General features: G+C 63.7%; 2 protein-coding genes and 1 long non-coding RNA gene across 7 annotated transcripts; 1 reads left to right on the top strand and 2 right to left on the bottom strand.

Moving 5' to 3' along the window:
• Positions 1–244: 244 nt before the first annotated feature.
• LOC144313544 (uncharacterized) lies at positions 245–3,659 on the bottom strand. The gene is made up of 2 exons (XR_013379178.1): positions 3,286–3,659; positions 245–2,775 (listed from the first exon to the last, which is right to left on the bottom strand). It is a non-coding gene; the product is annotated as an uncharacterized LOC144313544 (long non-coding RNA).
• Positions 3,660–6,502: 2,843 nt separating this feature from the next.
• FBXO2 (F-box protein 2) lies at positions 6,503–11,726 on the bottom strand. 2 transcript variants are annotated; one of them, XM_077899649.1, is made up of 6 exons: positions 11,566–11,726; positions 8,359–8,736; positions 7,811–7,940; positions 7,644–7,739; positions 7,077–7,215; positions 6,503–6,937 (listed from the first exon to the last, which is right to left on the bottom strand). In XM_077899649.1, the coding sequence occupies exons 1-6, from the start codon at positions 11,585–11,587 to the stop codon at positions 6,803–6,805; spliced, it is 900 nt and encodes a 299-aa protein (XP_077755775.1). In that variant the 5' UTR covers positions 11,588–11,726; the 3' UTR covers positions 6,503–6,802. The 2 variants fall into 2 exon arrangements, with proteins under 2 accessions (XP_077755775.1, XP_077755774.1); XM_077899648.1 differs by lacking the exon at positions 11,566–11,726 and adding an exon at positions 9,398–10,462.
• A 128-nt stretch (positions 11,727–11,854) lies between these two features.
• LOC144314951 (F-box only protein 44) lies at positions 11,855–17,322 on the top strand. 4 transcript variants are annotated; one of them, XM_077899651.1, is made up of 7 exons: positions 11,855–12,008; positions 12,694–12,816; positions 13,298–13,586; positions 14,788–14,914; positions 15,085–15,180; positions 15,284–15,419; positions 16,236–17,322. In XM_077899651.1, the coding sequence occupies exons 3-7, from the start codon at positions 13,322–13,324 to the stop codon at positions 16,377–16,379; spliced, it is 768 nt and encodes a 255-aa protein (XP_077755777.1). In that variant the 5' UTR covers positions 11,855–12,008; positions 12,694–12,816; positions 13,298–13,321; the 3' UTR covers positions 16,380–17,322. The 4 variants fall into 4 exon arrangements, with proteins under 4 accessions (XP_077755777.1, XP_077755779.1, XP_077755776.1 ...); XM_077899653.1 differs by lacking the exon at positions 11,855–12,008 and adding an exon at positions 12,150–12,267 and having other exon boundaries at positions 14,788–14,885; XM_077899650.1 differs by lacking the exon at positions 11,855–12,008 and adding an exon at positions 12,150–12,267.
• The last annotated feature ends 299 nt before the right edge of the window (positions 17,323–17,621 follow it).

Genomic DNA, 17,621 nt, shown 5'->3' with positions numbered 1-17,621 from the left:
GGTATCACCACCAGCTCCGCAGTGCAGAATTCATCGGATGAGGAGCCTACTTTGGGGGGAATAATTCATTTTTCCGGTGTCGGAGAGCAGAGTAATTGATCCAGGGGGCCGACGCCTCCTCCCCTCTCCCTCGTCCCCGGGACCATCTGATTCCAAATGCAGCCCGAGCCTGTTAGGTCAAAGTCACAGCAATAAATAGGAGGGGGGCTTCTGCTTTAATATATCGGATTATTCCACTCAGTGGTGACGAAAAACAAGATTTAATTCCCTGAGAAACGCCAGCTGAGAAAATCATTTCCCTGCCTGCTTCTCTTTTCCTTTTTTTTCCCCCTGCCTTTTTATTTTTTCCAGAGACATCTTTGTCTCCATGCAGGCCATGAGGGCCTCGCTTCACCAGCAGGGATTTCTGTGCACCTGCCCACCCCGTCCAGGGTCTCAATCGTCCGGGAAGGTTCAGGACCCTCTTGGCCCAGTGCCCTCAGTCCTGGGTCCCCCAGGGCTCAGATTTCGGCTCAAATCCAGCTAAGGTGAGGGCACCTGGCACGCTGATGAATTATAACAATAAGCCTCAGGAAACGACCAGTTAGTATCACGGCCCCAGCCGAGGGGATGGGAAGCTAAGAGCTGCTTAGGGAAGGGATTTACCTTCCTGCTGCTCCTCAGATCAAGACTCGACCCCCTGCTTCCTCCAGGAAGCCCTCGCTGACTAGATGCCCCTCCTCGGGGTTCCCAAGCGCAGCGGGCCGTGTCCTCCTGGCCCTTTCACTTCTGGACCGTAAGCTGCCAGACTCGCCCATCTTACCTTTCCAACAAACCCACCCATAACACCCCCTACGTGCGGCCCTGATCTTCACGAATAGTGCTTTGGGCTTTCAAATACTAATTCATTTGGTCCTCGTGCCAACCCCCTGAGGCCCTGTTTATGGACCAGGAAACTGAGGTGCTGACGGGTTAAATGTTTGGCCAAGGTCACCCCGCAGGGTGGGTCAGAACTGGCAATCCGTGGTGTGGCCGGGGCTCCCCCCGCGACGTGGGTTCCAGCAAGACTGCGCCTGCCCGGTGCTCCCCTGGAGCCAGAGCTGGAAGGGCTCAGAAGCCATGCACCACGCCGAGCCCACGGCGCGCACGCAGCAGGTGTGCAACACCCTGAGCCAGGAAGTGCAGACTTCGGGGATGCTCTTGCGGAGCTCAGACAACCCCAGAGACCTTATGGATCCCAGTACAGGAGGCAAGGCCTGAGATGGGGACGGAAGGGTGAATTTTACAGTGGGAGTAAGATGGGTGGGTTGCCGAGAGTTACCAAGAATTTCGCAATCACACACGATCCGTTTACTTCTGGGCGCGACCAAGACGCGAGACGAGAGAGTCTGAAACGGGGACCTGCCGCGCCAGGAAGGCACTGGAGCACCGTGGAGTCGGGAAGGGGCGCAAGCCCGGGGCCTCCCACATGCACCCCGGCGAGCTCTGCAGGCTCCCGTCTGTGACCTGGACCGCAGCACCCACCCCTCGGCACCTCACGCTTCCCTGTCATAAGCTGGGGAGATCACGGAAGCCTCCCCCAGGGGCGGCTACGGGGAGTCCGTGGGATCCTGTGCACGGGGCAGGAGATGGGCCAGGCTAGTCGGGCCCCCATACAACGGGCCCAGCAGGTGCCAGGAACCGGGCCTGGAAGCTTCAGCTCCCCGGAGCCTCAGAGCAGGGAGGCAGGTGGGGTTTTGCGGCCGAGGACGAGGGGCAAAGCCAGGTGAAACCCAGGTGCTTCCGTCTCCAGATCCAGGCTCTTGCCCCCATTCCTGGGACAGGAGAGGAGGAGGCTGGACACCCCTGCACGCAGTCCTTTCTCCAAGGCGACCCCCGATGGAGCCCCCGAGGCTGACACAGGTCACGAAGCGAGTCTCTGAGGCAGGAAGGCAGGGAAGGGCGTCCGGTGGCCTGGGGTGGAGCTGGGTGAGGGTTGGGGCTTCGGGGAGCCAGCCCCTTGTGTGTACAGCGAGTGCCCCATGCTCCCAGGGACCTCCCTCCTGGTCGCACAGACCTCACCTGGCCATCCGTACGCTTCACGTCCTCCTCCTCCCCGGCGTCAGCCCCTTCTCTCACCCAGGCAGCTCCTCCTCACGTGCAGAGGGAATCTCTCCGGCTGCGACCCCAGCTGGAGCCCCGGGAGGCACCCCCCGCCCTGCCCGCCCTGTCGGGTCCTGGTGGCTCCTGGCTCAGGGTGGCGACCCTGTGACAATTCATTGGCTTTCCTCGGAGGAGAATGAACACCATCTCATCTTAATCTTCTTCATTATTCTCCTTGTTCAGCGGAGTCAACACAAGATTAGGTTTAATTTACGGGGGAAAGAGTAGCAAAGTGATTCCTCACGGGGAGATCGGGGGGGACGTGCCCGGGTGCCCTGTGCTCGCTGCTGGCGAGGGGCCAGGAGAGGGCCCGGGGCTCGGCCAAGTGGGGGATGAACTGGGGGGATCGGGGGACGGTTCTAGGCCCCCACACCTACGTGGGGCTGGATTCCCAGAGACCACAGCCCTTCCTGGGCTTCGAGGACGCCAGCCTCACAGCACCCAGCGTCCCCAGCGTCTCCCGGGAGCTGTGGCCTCGGAGCTGACCCAGAGCGGACACGGAGGCGCAGCCCTCAGACCTGGCCTCAGCCTCGGCCCTGCAGGTGCCGTCCTCCCTCCGTCCTCCGCAGAGAAGGGGGCAGGAGCCCAGCCCGGGGACTCCCGCGACGAGGCCGACACCTAGTGGTGACGCGGGGACCTGGGCCTTCCCTCCTCCTACAGCCGGGCGGACAAAGAAAATAAATCGGAGACAGAAATACCCCCCCCTCCCACCCCCGTATTGCAAAGTTGCTAAATGGACGGACCTACCAGAAAGCTCAAAGGGACTTCCCGTTACCTCCCAGCCCCTTCCCCACGCGGCCCAGAAACACGCAGCCTCCCAGTCCTGCCCCGTCCGTCAATCAGCGGTAGCCTGGAAGGCCCGGAGCGCCGCGTCCCCTGTTTGCTGCCTCAGAGCCCCGGGGGGTCCCCCCTCCGCCCCCTGCCCGGCTAGCGCCCAGCTCTGACCCTGCACCGCCGTCCAGGGGCTGCAGGACTTGAGCTGGAGACGCAGCTCACCTGGATTTGAAACTGTGTCCGCGTGTGTGTGTCCCTGGGCGAGTGACCCCCCTGCCCCCCGCCCCCGGAGCCCGGGCTCCTTCCCCTGTAAGACGGGATGTCTGCGCGGAGAGGCCCCGAGTGGACGGAAGGAGCCGCGGTGCCCACCGGGCCCCCACGGATGCTCACCCCCGTCACCGTCTTGCCAGCGTCACGCTCATCGGTACTCGTGGCAAAGTCGGTCTCCTCGACGGTGAGCTGCGGGTCTAACTGGCCCTTCTCGGGTCCTGCTGGGCGTAGAGCAAAGGTTCTTCCTTGACGCGCTTATGCCCCGGGAGGCCGAGCACACAGTGGGCGCGCAGGAACCCCCCGGGGTGACCCGCCTGTATCTCCCACCACGTCCTGCTCTCGCTCTCAGTGGATTTACTCCCACCTCGGGGCCCTTGCACGTACTGCGCCTCCAAGGACCCTGCCCACGTGTCGTCCCTGGTCACTCTGACCCAAGCCACCAGCCTCGCCCTCACCCTCACCCTCATGTCTGTTTACTTGGCTGTGGAGGTCAAGCGCCTGAGCGGCCGAGCGCAGTTCCTGTTCCACCCCGGACAGGCTGTGTGGCCTCGGGCGACTTGCTTAGCCTCTCTGTGCTTCCGTTTTCCCACCTGTAAAAATGGAAGCAATAGCAGTGCCCCCCCCCCCATAAGGTTATTTTAATGAATCAATATGTGCAAAGCCCCCAGAGTATTGCCTGGTATGTACAGTAAGTGCTGCACCGTGTTGATGCTAATCACCTTATGCATTTTTTTTTACCGTCTTTAAATTTAATATTTTTATTTTTTTAAATTGTATTTAAATTCAATTTGCCGACGTACAGTATAACACCCAGTGCTCACTGTGTTTAGCTGCCTGGATTTAAGTGTCTCCGTCCAGCCCGTGTATTCCGGGGGCACAACCCTCGTCTGCTTCTACCGTCCCCGGCGATACCCTGGTTGATCACCCGGCCCCTCGGGAGCGCGCACCCCTCCGTAGCTGATGCGCAGGGGCCCTCGTCCCTGGGGCTCACGGTCTGCTACCCACACTGCACAGCGTCCGCCTCCTGATGGACAGCGGTGCTTTCAGGAAGCTGCCCCCTGCAGTCTTCTAAACAGCTGGTGGGGGGGGCAGGAGTCAGTTGGCCTGCGTGTCGGCTGCCCAGTCTCGGCTCCCCCGTGCCCTCACGTGTGCAGTAGGGGTAGCGGTGCTGTGCCCCCTGCCTCCTTCTGGGCCAGGGCGGTGTCCTGTGCACAGTGAGCTCTTCTGACCCCAAACCCTGCAGCATCAGCCCATGGACGGAGTGGGTGGCTGTCTTGTCCTCCCAAGCTACATACCAGCCGTGTGTCCAACCAGCCCTCTAGTGCCAGGTACCCAGGGACAGTGGGTCTGGAGCCCCTCAGGTCTCCTCTGGGGGTCCCGTGCCCTGGGGCCCTCGGGCAGAGGATCTGGTCTCTGGGTTTCCGGCTCCCTCCTCTGAGAGCAGACGACTGGCTTCAGTGGCCTCGCTGGGCTGGCGTCCTCCTCCCCCCCACCCCTGCCTCCCTGGCTGCTGTGTCTGCCCCGTGGTGGCCCCAGAGCCTGAAGCTTCTCTGTGTCCATGCTCACCTCCCTGCACACTGGTCCCCAGCCCTCACCGGCGGCCTGGGCCACATGCACTGCACATCCTGTATCTCCAGTCCAGACCCCCAGCCCCCTCGTGGGCCCCTCTTCTCCTTCGCCGTTGTCTTCTTTTTAAAGATTTTATTTATTTATTCATGAGAGACCCAGAGAGAGAGAGAGGCAGAGACACAGGCAGAGGGAGAAGCAGGCTCCATGCAGGGAGCCCGACACGGAACTCGATCCCAGGACCCCGGGGTCACGCCCTGGGCCGAAGGCAGACGCTCCACCGCTGAGCCCCCCGGGCGTCCCTGTACCCCCTCTTCTGAATGCCCCACGCCGGGGGGAGCTCCTCCACGCGCAGCACCTTCCAAGCCCCCACATCACAGCCCGGACACCTGGTCCCCACAGGCACCTGGATGCAAGCCCTGTCTTTCATGCGGAGTCTCCAGCCAGCCTCCTCCTGTAGCCTCCAGGCGGGTCCCAGTTCTCTCCCCACCAGGGGCCTCCCCACCCGCCCCCCCTAGTCCCTTGCCCAGAGCACTACCTTGCCTATTACTCTTTCGTGTGAACCTGAAGCTCATAGAGGTGACCTCTCCCTTCACGGCACTCATCAAACTCATCAAGGCATCGATTCCCCTGATTGGCAACTCGGATAGGTGTGAACGGTGCCTTCCCTCATCTGGCTGTGAGGTCCCCTAGGAGGGATGAGGGGTGCCCATGGGGCAGGGGCTGTGCCTCCACCCTCAGACTGGGAGTTCTCTGAGATCAGGGTTGTCAGGCTGAGGATGCCTTCCGGAACCAGAGCCCCCCACCCCGGGACACTGGATATCTCTTCCCAGGTGCCTCGTCCTTCTGGGACAAGAAGGGTCTCCCTCACCCTCGGAACCTCAAGACCCTGCACAGAGCCTGGCCCCAGGGCTGGGGCTTCCGGACTCGGGAAGTGAATGAGTGAACCGGGAACACGCGCAGGTGGCCCAGCTTCACCTGCAATCCCCCCTGGCCAGCAGGTGACAGCAGGGTCAAACCAAAGGAGAGCTGCAGGGGGCCTCGGCAATGTCATTCCTCACCATTTCTGAGAGAAGAGCAACAGTGTGTGGAGGTCCCCCTCACTCCCACCGTCCGGGGACCAGCAGCTGAGGGTCCTGGGGAAGGACTGGGTTTGAGAGCTGCTGGGGGGGGCAAAAAAACTCCCTGGCACCCCACCCTTGCCCCTTCTGCTCAAGCGGTGCTAGGGGCCAGCCTCTGGGCAGGGCTTGGAAACCATCAGACACCTGATGCTGATGACTCCCGTTCAGTCCAACACCGGGCCCGCAAGGACAGCATGAGGTGCGCGTGAACTGAGAGGGCACCAGGTTGCTCCCCCAGCCGCCCTGCCCATCTCCCCATCCCCACCCCGGCGCTGGCATCCATCCCTGGGCCCCGGGGGAATTTGTATTCCCGGTGAGGTGCTGCCCCCCCATCCTGCCCTCAGAAAGGAACTGGAGGGGATCAAGAGAGGTCTGGAGGGCAACCCCCACACACACACCCTGTTCTGGCCTCTGGGCAGCTTGGGTGTCAGTCAGGCGCCAGGCCCAGCTCCCCACTCCTCGCCCTCACAATCCCAGCCTTTGTCCGGCCCGCCCGGGCCTGGCTGGCTCTGCACCGGCCCAAGGGCCCCTGGAAACCAGAGCAGTTGGAGCCCCACCAAGTATTTTTCCAGGCTGGGCCCGGGGCCCTCGGGAGACAGAGAAGGATGCAAAGGGAGCGGGGTTCGCTCATCCGTTTGTTCATTCGTTCCTTCCTTGGACAAATAATATTTATTAGGCGCCCACTTTGTGGCAGGCACTGTGCTAGGTGCAGGGGATCCAGCGGTGGGCCCAGCCCAGGCCCATACCCTCCCCCATCTTATTTTCCAGATGCAGATAGATGCCAACACAACCACTCCTTCCGGGTGTGGGGCTGGACGATAGGGCGGGAGAGGAGTAGGTGGGGGTGCAGGTGGGGGTGCAGGTGGGGCAGATGAGGATGCTACCAGCTAAGGCCTAAGTAACCCCAGCCTCTGGCCCTCCGGGGCGGCCGAGGTCGGAGACAGGGTGGCTCAGGGCTCCACCCACACGCTGCTGTTGGTCACCCGAGCCCCGAACCAGCCCTTCCAGTAGACCGAGTCCTGGCCCCCGTGCTCGAAGCGGACGAAGCGGACGCCGGGCCCGTAGTCGGTGAAGGTGTGGGAGATCTGAGGCCGAGGCAGGAGGGTCAGCTTAGGGCCCTGGGGCCTCCCCGGGCCACCCACCCCGGTGCACTAGCCCGCCGGGATCTCAGCCTGGGTGGGTGCCGCCCCTCGCCCCAGGCCCCACCCCCAGCCGCGGGCTCACCTGCACCCAGCCCCCGTCGTCGCCGTCGGGGGGCACAGCCACCTGGCCGCTGCTGAACTCGGCCAGCACGTCCTCGTGCTCCGACAGCAGCCTCACCGTGAGCTCGTACAGGCAGCCCGCGTCGCTGCGGCCCGAGTACCTGCCCCAGGGAGGGAGCGAGTGGCCGCCACTGCGGCCCGGCCTGCCCCGGCTCTCCTCTCTGCCCCACCCCGCCCCGTGGGTTCCGCCCACATCCCCGGCTGACAGATAAGGAAACTGAGGCCAGAGAGAGCAAGGACTCGCCCAGGCCCAAACCCAAGGACGACACCCCGGGTGGGCCAGACCCAACTTTGGAGGCTAAAAGGCAGTTCGCGGTGACACGTTCTGCTTTTTTTAATTGCCAGCACCTAAGAGTCCGGAGGGGAGGTGCGTTTCCACCTTCTCTTGCAAACCCGGGCATCCCGGGACCACAGCCGCTCCAGGCAGGAGGCCGTGGCCCCTGGGGCAGGGGGCGGCTCCATGTTGCCCCCTCCTTCCCGTCCCCCCTTTCCCCACGGCCCTGGCCCATCCCCATCCCCGGCCGCTCACCAGTCCTTCGCCACGATCGCAGGCTGAGTGGTGTCCAGCAGCTCCTCCCAGTAGCCCTCGGCCTGCAGGTCGATGACCTGCGCTTTGCGACACCACCTGGGGAACTGGAGTTAGGAGGGAGAGCAGGCCCTTCTCCCCCCTCGGCCCTCCATCCCCCCTCTGCTTACTCAAAGGAGGAGGCGAAGTACTTCTTGACGCTCTCATCGTGGATGAACTCCACCCCACAGTCTCCGGGCAGCTCCTCCACCCTCCAGCCGTCCCCGCCGTGCTCCACGTCGCACCAGCCCTCCAGGTCCTCTGTGGGAACACGACAGCCCCACCCTGGTCACCCACGCCCTGCGGGGGCTGCGGAGGGGCTGCTCTTGCTCCTACACCTGGGGGGCAGGGGGAGGCGGTACTCGCAAGGTGGGGGCGCGCAGGTCAAGGTGCGCGCAGGTGCGCGCAGGCTGGGGGCACTCCTGTCCTTCCCCCAGAGTCTCTCTCCCTCCTGGGGGCGTCGGCCACAGGGCCTTTGTCGCCCCAGCTCGCCCAGGGTGGAAGGACCCAGGAAGGGGGCCCCCAGGGCGCAGGCGGCCAGAGCGCAACAGCGGGGACGCGTTTGCTGGGGGCGCTCCGCGGGGCGTGGGGCCGCGCTCTCCCCTGGTTTAGCCGTGGGGGGGGGGCAGGCTTGCTGGGCCGCGGTGCACAAGGGTCCCGGGAGCGGGCGGCCCCTCACCTTCCCCGCACGGATTGCGCAGCAGGTTGCGCCGCCGCTTGCTCAGGAAGTAGAACTGCTGCCAGTGGTCGCGCTCGCCCTCCGCGCCGCCCTCGGGCACCAGCCCCTCCTGCTGGCACTTGAGCAGCCAGAGAGGGCCGCCGTCCACCAGCTCCTTCCAGCGCAGGCACACCAGGCGGCAGGCCTGCACCAGCTGGGCGGCCGGCAGCTCCGCCAGGACGCGCAGCAGCAGCGGCTCGGGCAGCTCGTCCAGGTGCGCGGCCGCCCCCGCCTCCGCCTCCGCCTCCGCCTCGGGCCGCTCCTCCCCGCCGCTCGCCGCCTCCGCCTCCTCCGGCTGCCCCTCCGGGCTCACCTCCTCCTCCGGCTGGCTCACGCTCTCTGCAGGCGGGGGTGGGGGTGGCTCGGCTCAGACTGTCCCCCCCAAGCCTGAGAACCCCCATGTGTCGGGTATCTGCCCCCCACGCACCCTCCCGCAGCTCCTGCGTCCAGAGACTGGTGCCCAGGGGGGACTGGGGCCCAGTGGGAGAGGCCCGGGGAGGCCAGGCCCTCAGTGGCCCCAGAGGCCTCGGTGGTCCCTGCGGCCCGCAAAACCCGAGCGGACAGCGGCAACCGACAGTGTGACTGTGAGCGCGTCCATCCCTGTATCACACATCCCTGCAGGGCCCGACACCCCCGCTCCCCTGCCTCCTCTGGGGAGTGCTCCCGGGCTTCCTACCACCACAGCTTCTCACTGTGGAGCTCCCGTCCTTCCTAGCTCTTGTCCTAGGGCGCGGGTTGGCTTGTAGACACCTCTCTGGGGACTAGACTGAGGGCAAGAGCACCGGAACTGGGTCCAGGACACTCACTGCTGCATCCCGGTGCCTGGCATCTGGAACCCTCCCTGGCACGCTGTCAGCAGCTAATGTTTACTGGGCATTAAGCAAGAGCTAGGCATTGTTCTAAGCGGCTTCTTTACTCCAAATCCTTATGGCATCTCCCCGAGGTTGTTCCAGGCGCGGCTGTTGGTGGGGCAGCCGAGGCACAGGGAGGTGATACCAACCCAGGATCACACAGCGAATGCGTGGTCGGGGCCTGGACTTGAACCCAGGCAGTCCGGCTCCAGGGCCGCCATTAACCACCATGCCCTCAATGAAATAATGTGCTGACTTTGGCGGCTCCGCTAGGATTTTGATTTTGACGAGGTTACACTGCTAGTACGAGGGCAGGGCCGTGGGGATCTGAGGCCTGAAAGGAAGGGAGCACAGCCGTGTGACGAGGGGGCTCGTAGAAAGAGCTGGGAGACGGAACGGGGAGACGTAGTGAGTCCTGCAGGAAGGAAGATCCTCTCACTCCCTTCTTTTCCCATCCCAGCCCTCCGTTTCCTCGGTTTCCTCGCCCTCTCGATGAAAGGGGAGTGATCAGGGTGCCAGGCCATTCCCACAGCGCTGAGGCTCCGATCCCCGAGGAGGGGCCAGGGCACGCTAAATTGCAAGGAGGTGGACGGATGTCAGGAGCCGTGGGCTGGACTGTGTCCTGAAACCTGGCCGGCCTCAGCCGGGCCCTCAGAAGCTTGAGTAAGCGGATCCTGAGTGCACAGTGTCTCTGGAGGAGGAGGACACGGTGGCGGGGAGATGGGGCCACTCCGGGTGAGGGGGAAGGCCAGGGCTCTCAGACCTAGGATGGGGGGCAGGGGTCCGGGCTGCAGCCTGGAAAGCCCAGGCGGCGGTAAAAACAGGCTGAGCAGTAAGGGATGGAACGGACCAGGGCCAGACCCAAGTCTGGGTGCTGCCAGGACCCCGGGCCTGCAGCGCTTCACCTCCCTCCCCACAGGCAGCATTTTCTCCCCCTCCCACGGTGAGACCCTCAAGCTGAAGCAGGGTTTACCTCTTCTTCGGAGCCCAGAGCGCGCAGTCCGTCCTCATAAACTTTCAGTGAATCTAACCGAGCATCGCACTTTCCTTCATTATTAGCTTTCTTCCTTCCTTTCTCTTTTGCAAAGAGTAAACTGAGGCCCAGAAAGGCCTACTAGCTTCCCCCAAGTCACACCGGAGCACAATGGGTGTGCACAGAGGGAAACGCCAGGCCCCGAAGCCACATCACCTGCTTGTCCTGCTGCCCGCAGCTCTCTGGGGAGCTGGGCCCAGTATCCTCACCTCGCCACCCCTCCCCCTGCCCTGCCCTGCCCTGGCCCTGGTGGACACCTGATGCTCCCCCGAAAGGTGCACCTTGCCCAGTCCCCTCTCCTGGCCTCAGGCCTGGCACTCCAGGCCCCAGATCTGATTACAGGCCCCCCCACCCCTTTCCAGCACACACAACTCCCCACATTGTTGCTGTCGGAAAGTTATCTGGGCCCTGGAAGCTGCCTCCCAGGCTGACTCACTCACCTGCGTTGGGCCCTGGAGTCCAGGGAATAGCTGAGCCCTGGGAAAACGCAGGAGCCCACGCTGGGGCCCTGTAGAGGGTGTGGCAAGGGGGTCACAGATTGGGAGCAGGGAGTTTCAGGGCTGGAGGTGAGAGGCTTGGCCACCTGAGCGTACCTCAGGGTTTCCTGAGGCCTCCTCCAAGCAGGGCCCACTCTCACCACCCAGTCTCGGCCGGGCCCGCTGGGGCAGGGGTGAGGGAATGTGCAGGCAGGTCTTGTTCCCACCCTGACTCAGCAGGCAACCCTACAGACTCAGCAGGGAGTTCAAGAGCTGGGGCCAGGGGGTCTTGGGTGCCAGACGAGATGACTGGGCAGTCTCAGAGGGCCCTGAGCATAGGCGACCGCCGTGCCCCAACTCTCCGAGACGGCCACCCAGCTGGAGAGCAGCCCTAGCAGACAGGGGAGCCCAGGAGGACGACTGGGGTGGGGTGGGGAGAGGCCAGGAGCCCCAAGAAATCGTGGGGATACAGACAACTCAAGGGCCCCAGCTGGCAAATGAGAGAAGTTGATGGAAGAAAGAGGCTTAGAGCCTTCTGCATCCCAGGTCATCGCAGGTCACCCCAGCCGCGACCCAGCGGCCCCCCAGGAAGCGGAGAGGCGGGCACCAGACCGCGGATACTCCTCTGCCCCCCCCCAACAGGACCCGGGAGCCTGGCACTCTGCAGGCCCGGCCGCACGGGGGACCGTGCTCTGCGCGGGGGACAGTGTGCGGCGCCCGCGTCGGGCCCCCCGGCTCCCCGTGCCCCGTCTCCGCAGCGGGCGGCCCCTCCCGGGCGGGGCGAGCGCGTCGGGCTGGCGGCCGCTACCTGGTTCACCGTCCCCGTCCATCGCTGCGGAGGGCGGCCTGGAGAGGAGGGGCCGAGCGCTGCGGGCTGCGGGGCCGCCCGAGTCCCGCGGCGGCGGCGAGTCCAGGCGCTGCCCGCGTCTCGGTCGGGCCCCGCCGGCCGCGCCTCTTAAAGGCCCGCGCCCGCGCCCCCGCCCCGCCCCGCCTCTGGCCCCGCGCCGGGCCGCCCCGCAGTCGGGAGCGGCGGCCCCAGCGAGCCCGCGGGCTCCTCGGCGGACCCGGGAGGCCGGGAGAGGTCGAGACTCGGGTCTTTTAACGGGACGGGGGGTCCGATCTGGGAGCTCGCTCCAGGGGCGCCGCGGGGGGAGGCGAGGGGCCGCGAGTCTGGGTCGGGCGGGGGGTGCGGGGCGCGCAGCCCGGAGGAGGGAGGGACGCGACCGAGGCTCCTCCACGCGCCCCCCCCAGGTAATTTTCCTACGTCCCGGTGGGGGACGCGGCGCGGGGGCGGGGCCGGGGCGGGGCCGGGCGGGCGGGGGCGGGGCCGGGGCGGGGCCTGGCGGGCGGGCCGGGGTCTGGCGGGCGGGGCGGGGGCGGGGCCTGGCGGGCGGGGGCGGGGTCGGGGCGGGGCCTGGGGGCGGGGGCTGGGCGCACGCTCCAGCTCCGCAGGCCGAGGCCCGCTCAGCCCCACGCCGGAGCCGGACCGCGCAGCCGCGGCCGAGCGCAGGTGACGGTGGGGAGTGAGCGCGGGGGGCGCGGGGGTTTCCGGGCGCTGCGGGAGGGAGGCCCGGCGCGGACAAGGCCCAGGCCTCGGAGGGCAGCGCGGCGCGGCCGAGAGCCCGGGCTGGGGTCGCTACTGCATGCTCAGGGGTCCGATCCCCGGCTGGGGCGGGGGGCGGGGGGGCGGGAGGGCATTTAAAGCCACAACGCGAGGTGCGAGGCCGCAGGTGCGCGGGGGTCCCGGCACGGAGGTCGGAGCGCAGGAAGGGCCTTTCCCCATCGCCCACCCCTCTCCCATCCCGGCTGTGCGGGTCGTTTACTCTGCGGCCTTGAGAAGGTCGCTGAGCTCTTAGGACCTGCGTCAGAGCCGGTGGCGGTGGCCCCCCTGCCTCCAGCCTCAGCCCCTCTCCCTCCTCCGTTTGAGGACTTGCAGGACGGTTCCGGGGACTGCGCATTGTCACTGACGCTCTAAAGCCTGGCCTATCGGAAGCGGCTCGCCCTAGAGTCACAGAAGAGTCTTTCCGTCCTCTGCCCCCGTCTGGGTGACCTTGGGCAGGTATTCGCACCCCTCTGGGCCTCCTTAGCATCCTTTAGGGGCTGTTGTGAGGTGACAGTAAAATCAATCACCTTAAAAAAAAAGTTTTATTTATTTGTGCGAGAGTGAGCAAGAGAGAGAGAGAGCAGGAGCAGAGGCAGAGGGAGAAGCAGACTCCCCGCTGAGCAGGGAGCACGGTTTGAGGCTCCATCCCAAGTCCCTGGGATCATGATCTGAGCCCAAGGCAGATGCCCCCAAATCAATCACCTTTTATCGAGCATCTGCTGTGTCACATCATTTGAACCGTTTCAGTACCCCCTCTTGGTCCCATTTTACAGAGGAGGAAACGGAGGCTCGCAGAGGCGCTGTGAATTTCCCCGAGGTAGTAAAGGCAGCGCCGGGATGGGGATGGGGACGGCCTCCACCCTCCACCCTGGGCGGCTGCACACGCTCAGCTCTGGGGAGGCGGCCCGTGTCTAGTGGAGCTTTCCAATAACCACAGGGGGGCGTCCAGAAGCCACGCGCCATGGCCGTGGGGAACATCAACGAGCTGCCCGAGAGCATCCTGCTGGAGCTGTTCACGCACATCCCTGCCCGCCAGCTGCTGCTGCGCTGCCGCCCGGTCTGCAGCCTCTGGCGGGACCTCATCGACCTGGTGACCCTCTGGAAGCGCAAGTGCCTGCGGGAGGGCTTCATCACCGAGGACTGGGACCAGCCTGTGGCCGACTGGAAGATCTTCTACTTCCTACGCAGCCTCCACAGGAACCTGCTGCACAACCCGTGTGCTGAAGGTGGGGTGCGCAGTGGGTCTGGCGTATGCCCCCGGCGCATACACTGTCACCATAGCAGCTGACTTTCACTATGCATTCACTATGAGCCAGGCACTTGGGATGGTTTAACGCCTTTAATCCTCTCACAGTAATCCTAAGAGGTAGGTGCTGCTAGCGTTCCCGTTTTTCAGATGGGCAAACTGAAGCCAAGAGTGGCATTTTTGTAATCCATCCTTAAGATTATTTCCCCAGTGACCTTTTGTGGGAGAGGGACTGTTGTCCAGTTGGGACTACGTGTGCCCAAGACACAAGACCAGGAAGTCAGAGCCATATTTTGTTGGCCTGCTTCCCAGACTCCAGGGCTAAGCTCACTAGGACTCCCCCAGAGTGGAAAGGGGATTTTACTTATGGAAGAATGAGGGATCCAGTCTTCTTTCCAGCATATTACAACAACAGGTAAATCCTCTACATCGTCTAGACCCCCCTTTTTCCCTTACCGTGTTGTAACTCCTCGGCTCAACATTGGGATGGTTTGGGAGCCTCATTCCCCATTGTGTGCCCAATCCTGGAGCCAGTGGTAATGAAATGACTCCAAGCTGTCCAGAGCTTTCAGATGCCTGCCTCACTTGACTCCCCAACAGCCATGTTCTTGACCAGCAGTTGGCACACGATGGTCTATGAGCCAAATCTGGCCCAGGAACTAAAAGTAGTTTTGGGAGTTTTAAATGGTTATTTAAAAAAAAATAAAAAATAAAAAAAAAGACTGCAAAAGAGATAGTAGGTAGCCCACAAAACCTAAAATATGTTGGTCCTTTACAGAAAAAGCTTGCCAGCTCTTGTTGTTCTTAACTCCAGGTCACAGAGGACACGACCCAGGCTCAGAGAGGGAAAGCACCTTATCTAAGGTCACGCGGCCCAGTGTTGGTAGAGCCACCAGCCCCAGATCTGGCTCGCTGGCGTCACAGCGTTCTCTGACAGAGGGGTCTGGTCGTTCCCATGGCTCGTGTCTTGGGATTCCCAGTGCAAACCACTTAGCGTGGTGCTGGGCACACAGGAAGCACCTGATAGGAGGCAGCCCCCGCTGACCTGCAGTGTCCCACAGCTTGAGGCTTGAGGCCAGCTGCTGAGATACAGGGAGAGGATCCAGGGGGGAAAGGGGCACCGGCTAGAAAGAGACCCCTGGGGGGGCGTCCCTGTGATGTGAATTCTGCTTTCTGCCCAGAGGGCTTTGAATTCTGGAGCCTGGACGTGAATGGAGGTGATGAGTGGAAGGTGGAGGATCTCTCTGGAGACCAGAGGAAGGAATTCCCCAATGACCAGGTCAAGAAATACTTCGTGACTTCTTATTAGTAAGATCCAAGGCTGGGGAAGTCTGGGGGTGGGGGGGAAACCCAAGTCACTTCACCCCAGGGTCTCCTCTCTGGGAAGGGCAGTCCTAGCCCTCTCCCCCACCCCCCACCCCCGCCCCAGTGCCCTAATGCTGAGCCCCAGCCCCTCCCACTCCTCTGCCCGCCCCTAGCACCTGCCTCAAGTCCCAGGTGGTGGACCTCAAGGCCGAAGGGTATTGGGAGGAGCTGATGGACACCACACGGCCGGACATCGAGGTCAAGGACTGGTGAGTGCCTGGGGCGAGGGTCTGGGGGAGGGGGCCTGCCACTCAGGCGCCCCACCCCGTCCCCCATCTCCCAGGCCCTGATGGGCCCTCCCTCTGCCCGCAGGTTCGCAGCCAGGCCGGACTGCGGGTCCAAGTACCAGCTGTGCGTTCAGCTCCTGTCGTCAGCACACGCACCCCTGGGGACCTTCCAGCCAGACCCGGCAACCATCCAGCAGAAGAGCGATGCCAAGTGGAGGGAGGTGTGTGGGCCAGGGAGAGGGCAGGTGGCATATCGCCCATGGCCGAGACTGCAGTCACAGGCCTGGGTTCACATCCCAGCTCTGCTGCTTCTCACCCGGGAAAAGACGCTGGTAAAGCCACGTCCGAGACGGTTGACCGTTCCTGGTCACGAACGTCGGCTCTGACTACTCTCTAGACCGGGGGGCGGCAAACGTTTTCTTAACGGGCCGGAAGCTAGTATTTTAGGCCTTGCCAGCCGAGCTGTCTCTGTCACCGCGACTCCTCTTCGACGCTGCCGTTGTGCAGCGAACGCAGTTTTATGGACCCGGCTGTGTTCCAATAAAACTTTATTTACAAAAACAGGCAGTGGGCCCCTAGGCCATAGTTTGCGGATCTGACCAGTGCTAGAAACGGTCTGTGTCTGCATCTGTGCAGTACGGTAGTCGACGGCCCCGTGCGACCATGGAACACTGGAATACGAGCCAGTGTTTGCTGTGACTGAGGAACTAAATTTTTAATTTTATCCGATTTTAATGAATTGCAACTTAAATAGCCACGCGTGCCCAGCGATGACCGTAATCGGACATCTTTTGGCAGCTTGCAGAGTTCCCTTCAGTGCCTTTGAGCTGCACTTGGGCCATCCTGTGGAGTGCCCCTGGGAAGATTGTGCTCCATTTTACAGATGAGGAAACTGAGGCAGAGAGGGGAAGTAGCTTGCCCAAAACCACAGGGTTCGGACGAGAACTCAGATCTGCCGATTCCTGGTCTGGCAGTGAGACCTTGGCCCCTTCCTTGCCCCCTGACCTCTCTCACGCCCTCCCCCTGTCCCCACCCAGGTCTCTCACACGTTCTCCAACTACCCGCCCGGCGTCCGCTACATCTGGTTTCAGCACGGCGGCGTGGACACTCACTACTGGGCCGGCTGGTACGGCCCGAGGGTCACCAACAGCAGCATCACCATCGGGCCCCCGCTGCCTTGACGCCCCCCAAGCTCTGATCCCCCACACCCTGACTGCTGTCAGGGAAGGGCTGGGTTAGGGACGGGGAGGGGGACCAGGCTCCCCCAGACCTCCTAGTTCACCTTAGACCCCCCGTTGCCTATTTTATGGAGACTCTCAGTTTGTGTGGCCCTCACAGGCCACGGGGGGCCAGTGCTCCAGGCCCAAGGTCTCAACCTGGATGAGGGCAGGGGGCCCCTCTACGAAACGGGGCCCTTGTTGTTGGGGAGGTGCGAGGTATTCTCGCGGGCTCCTCCCAGAGTGCTCCTCAGGCTCAGGTGCCCACCTAGATGACCCAGACGTGTGTCTCTGCCTTCCCCTCCGGGGCCCTCGCTCCCTGTCTCCACTGGGGACCCTCAGAGCAGGGACAGTCAGGACACCCTGGCTGGCGCCGACGCTGGGAGGTGACCGTGTGGCTCGACGGACCTGGGAGCAGACGGGGGCTGTGCCGGCCTGTCTTCTGTCCCATTCTGTCACCGCCAAGCTCCTTGCTCGGCCTGCCTGCTCAGAGAGGGGACTCAGGGGATGAGGCTCAGGCCTGGACTGACCCCACTGTCCAGGAAGTCCCAGAAGTCAGATGGGCATCACGTGGGGGGGCTGGGTCTCCAAAGACCCCTGGAATCCTGTGCATGGTAACCCAGGGTGTGTGGGGGGTAGGGTTCGACCCTGATTCTAGTGGGGTGGAGTGGGGCACGGAAGCCCTGGGTGAGGTGAGTGGCTGGCCTTCAAGGACCACCCGTCGGCCCCACGCCTCGGCCAGCTCCCCTGCGGCTTGGGATGCTCTCCCCCAGCCCTGGAACCGCCACCCCCAGAGCCCCCCCTCCCTGCCTGAGGGCACCCCTGCCTCTCCCTGCTGCTGGAAGGAAGCAGTGCTCTGATTCTGCCCCTGCTGCATGCAGCTAAATAAAAGGTGTTCCCAGCCCAACCTGTGCCCTGTGGTTTCTGGGAGGAAAGGCGAGGTTCGTGGGAAGTCGCGCCCTGCACCTGCAGGAGGCACAGCCGGGCGGCTTCTGTCCAAGGTACGGGGAATGGCTGACACGCAGGAGCCAGACTACGGCAGGGCCAGGGCCTAGTACAGACCCCTTAATCTGCAGCCAGCGTCTCGCCCAGCAGCCCTCGGGAGGCCCGGCCGCAAGGCTGGGGTGGTGGTGCGCCTGCGTATCTAGGCGGCCCCCGAATACGCTGACGTGCGGTGCATCGCAGCACTGCTCGCTGGTGTCTGAC

Source organism: Canis aureus, chromosome 5, assembly GCF_053574225.1.
Source record: "Canis aureus isolate CA01 chromosome 5, VMU_Caureus_v.1.0, whole genome shotgun sequence".
In the NCBI taxonomy this organism is placed as follows: Eukaryota; Metazoa; Chordata; class Mammalia; order Carnivora; family Canidae; genus Canis; species Canis aureus.
This window is presented reverse-complemented; position numbering and strand designations above follow the sequence as displayed.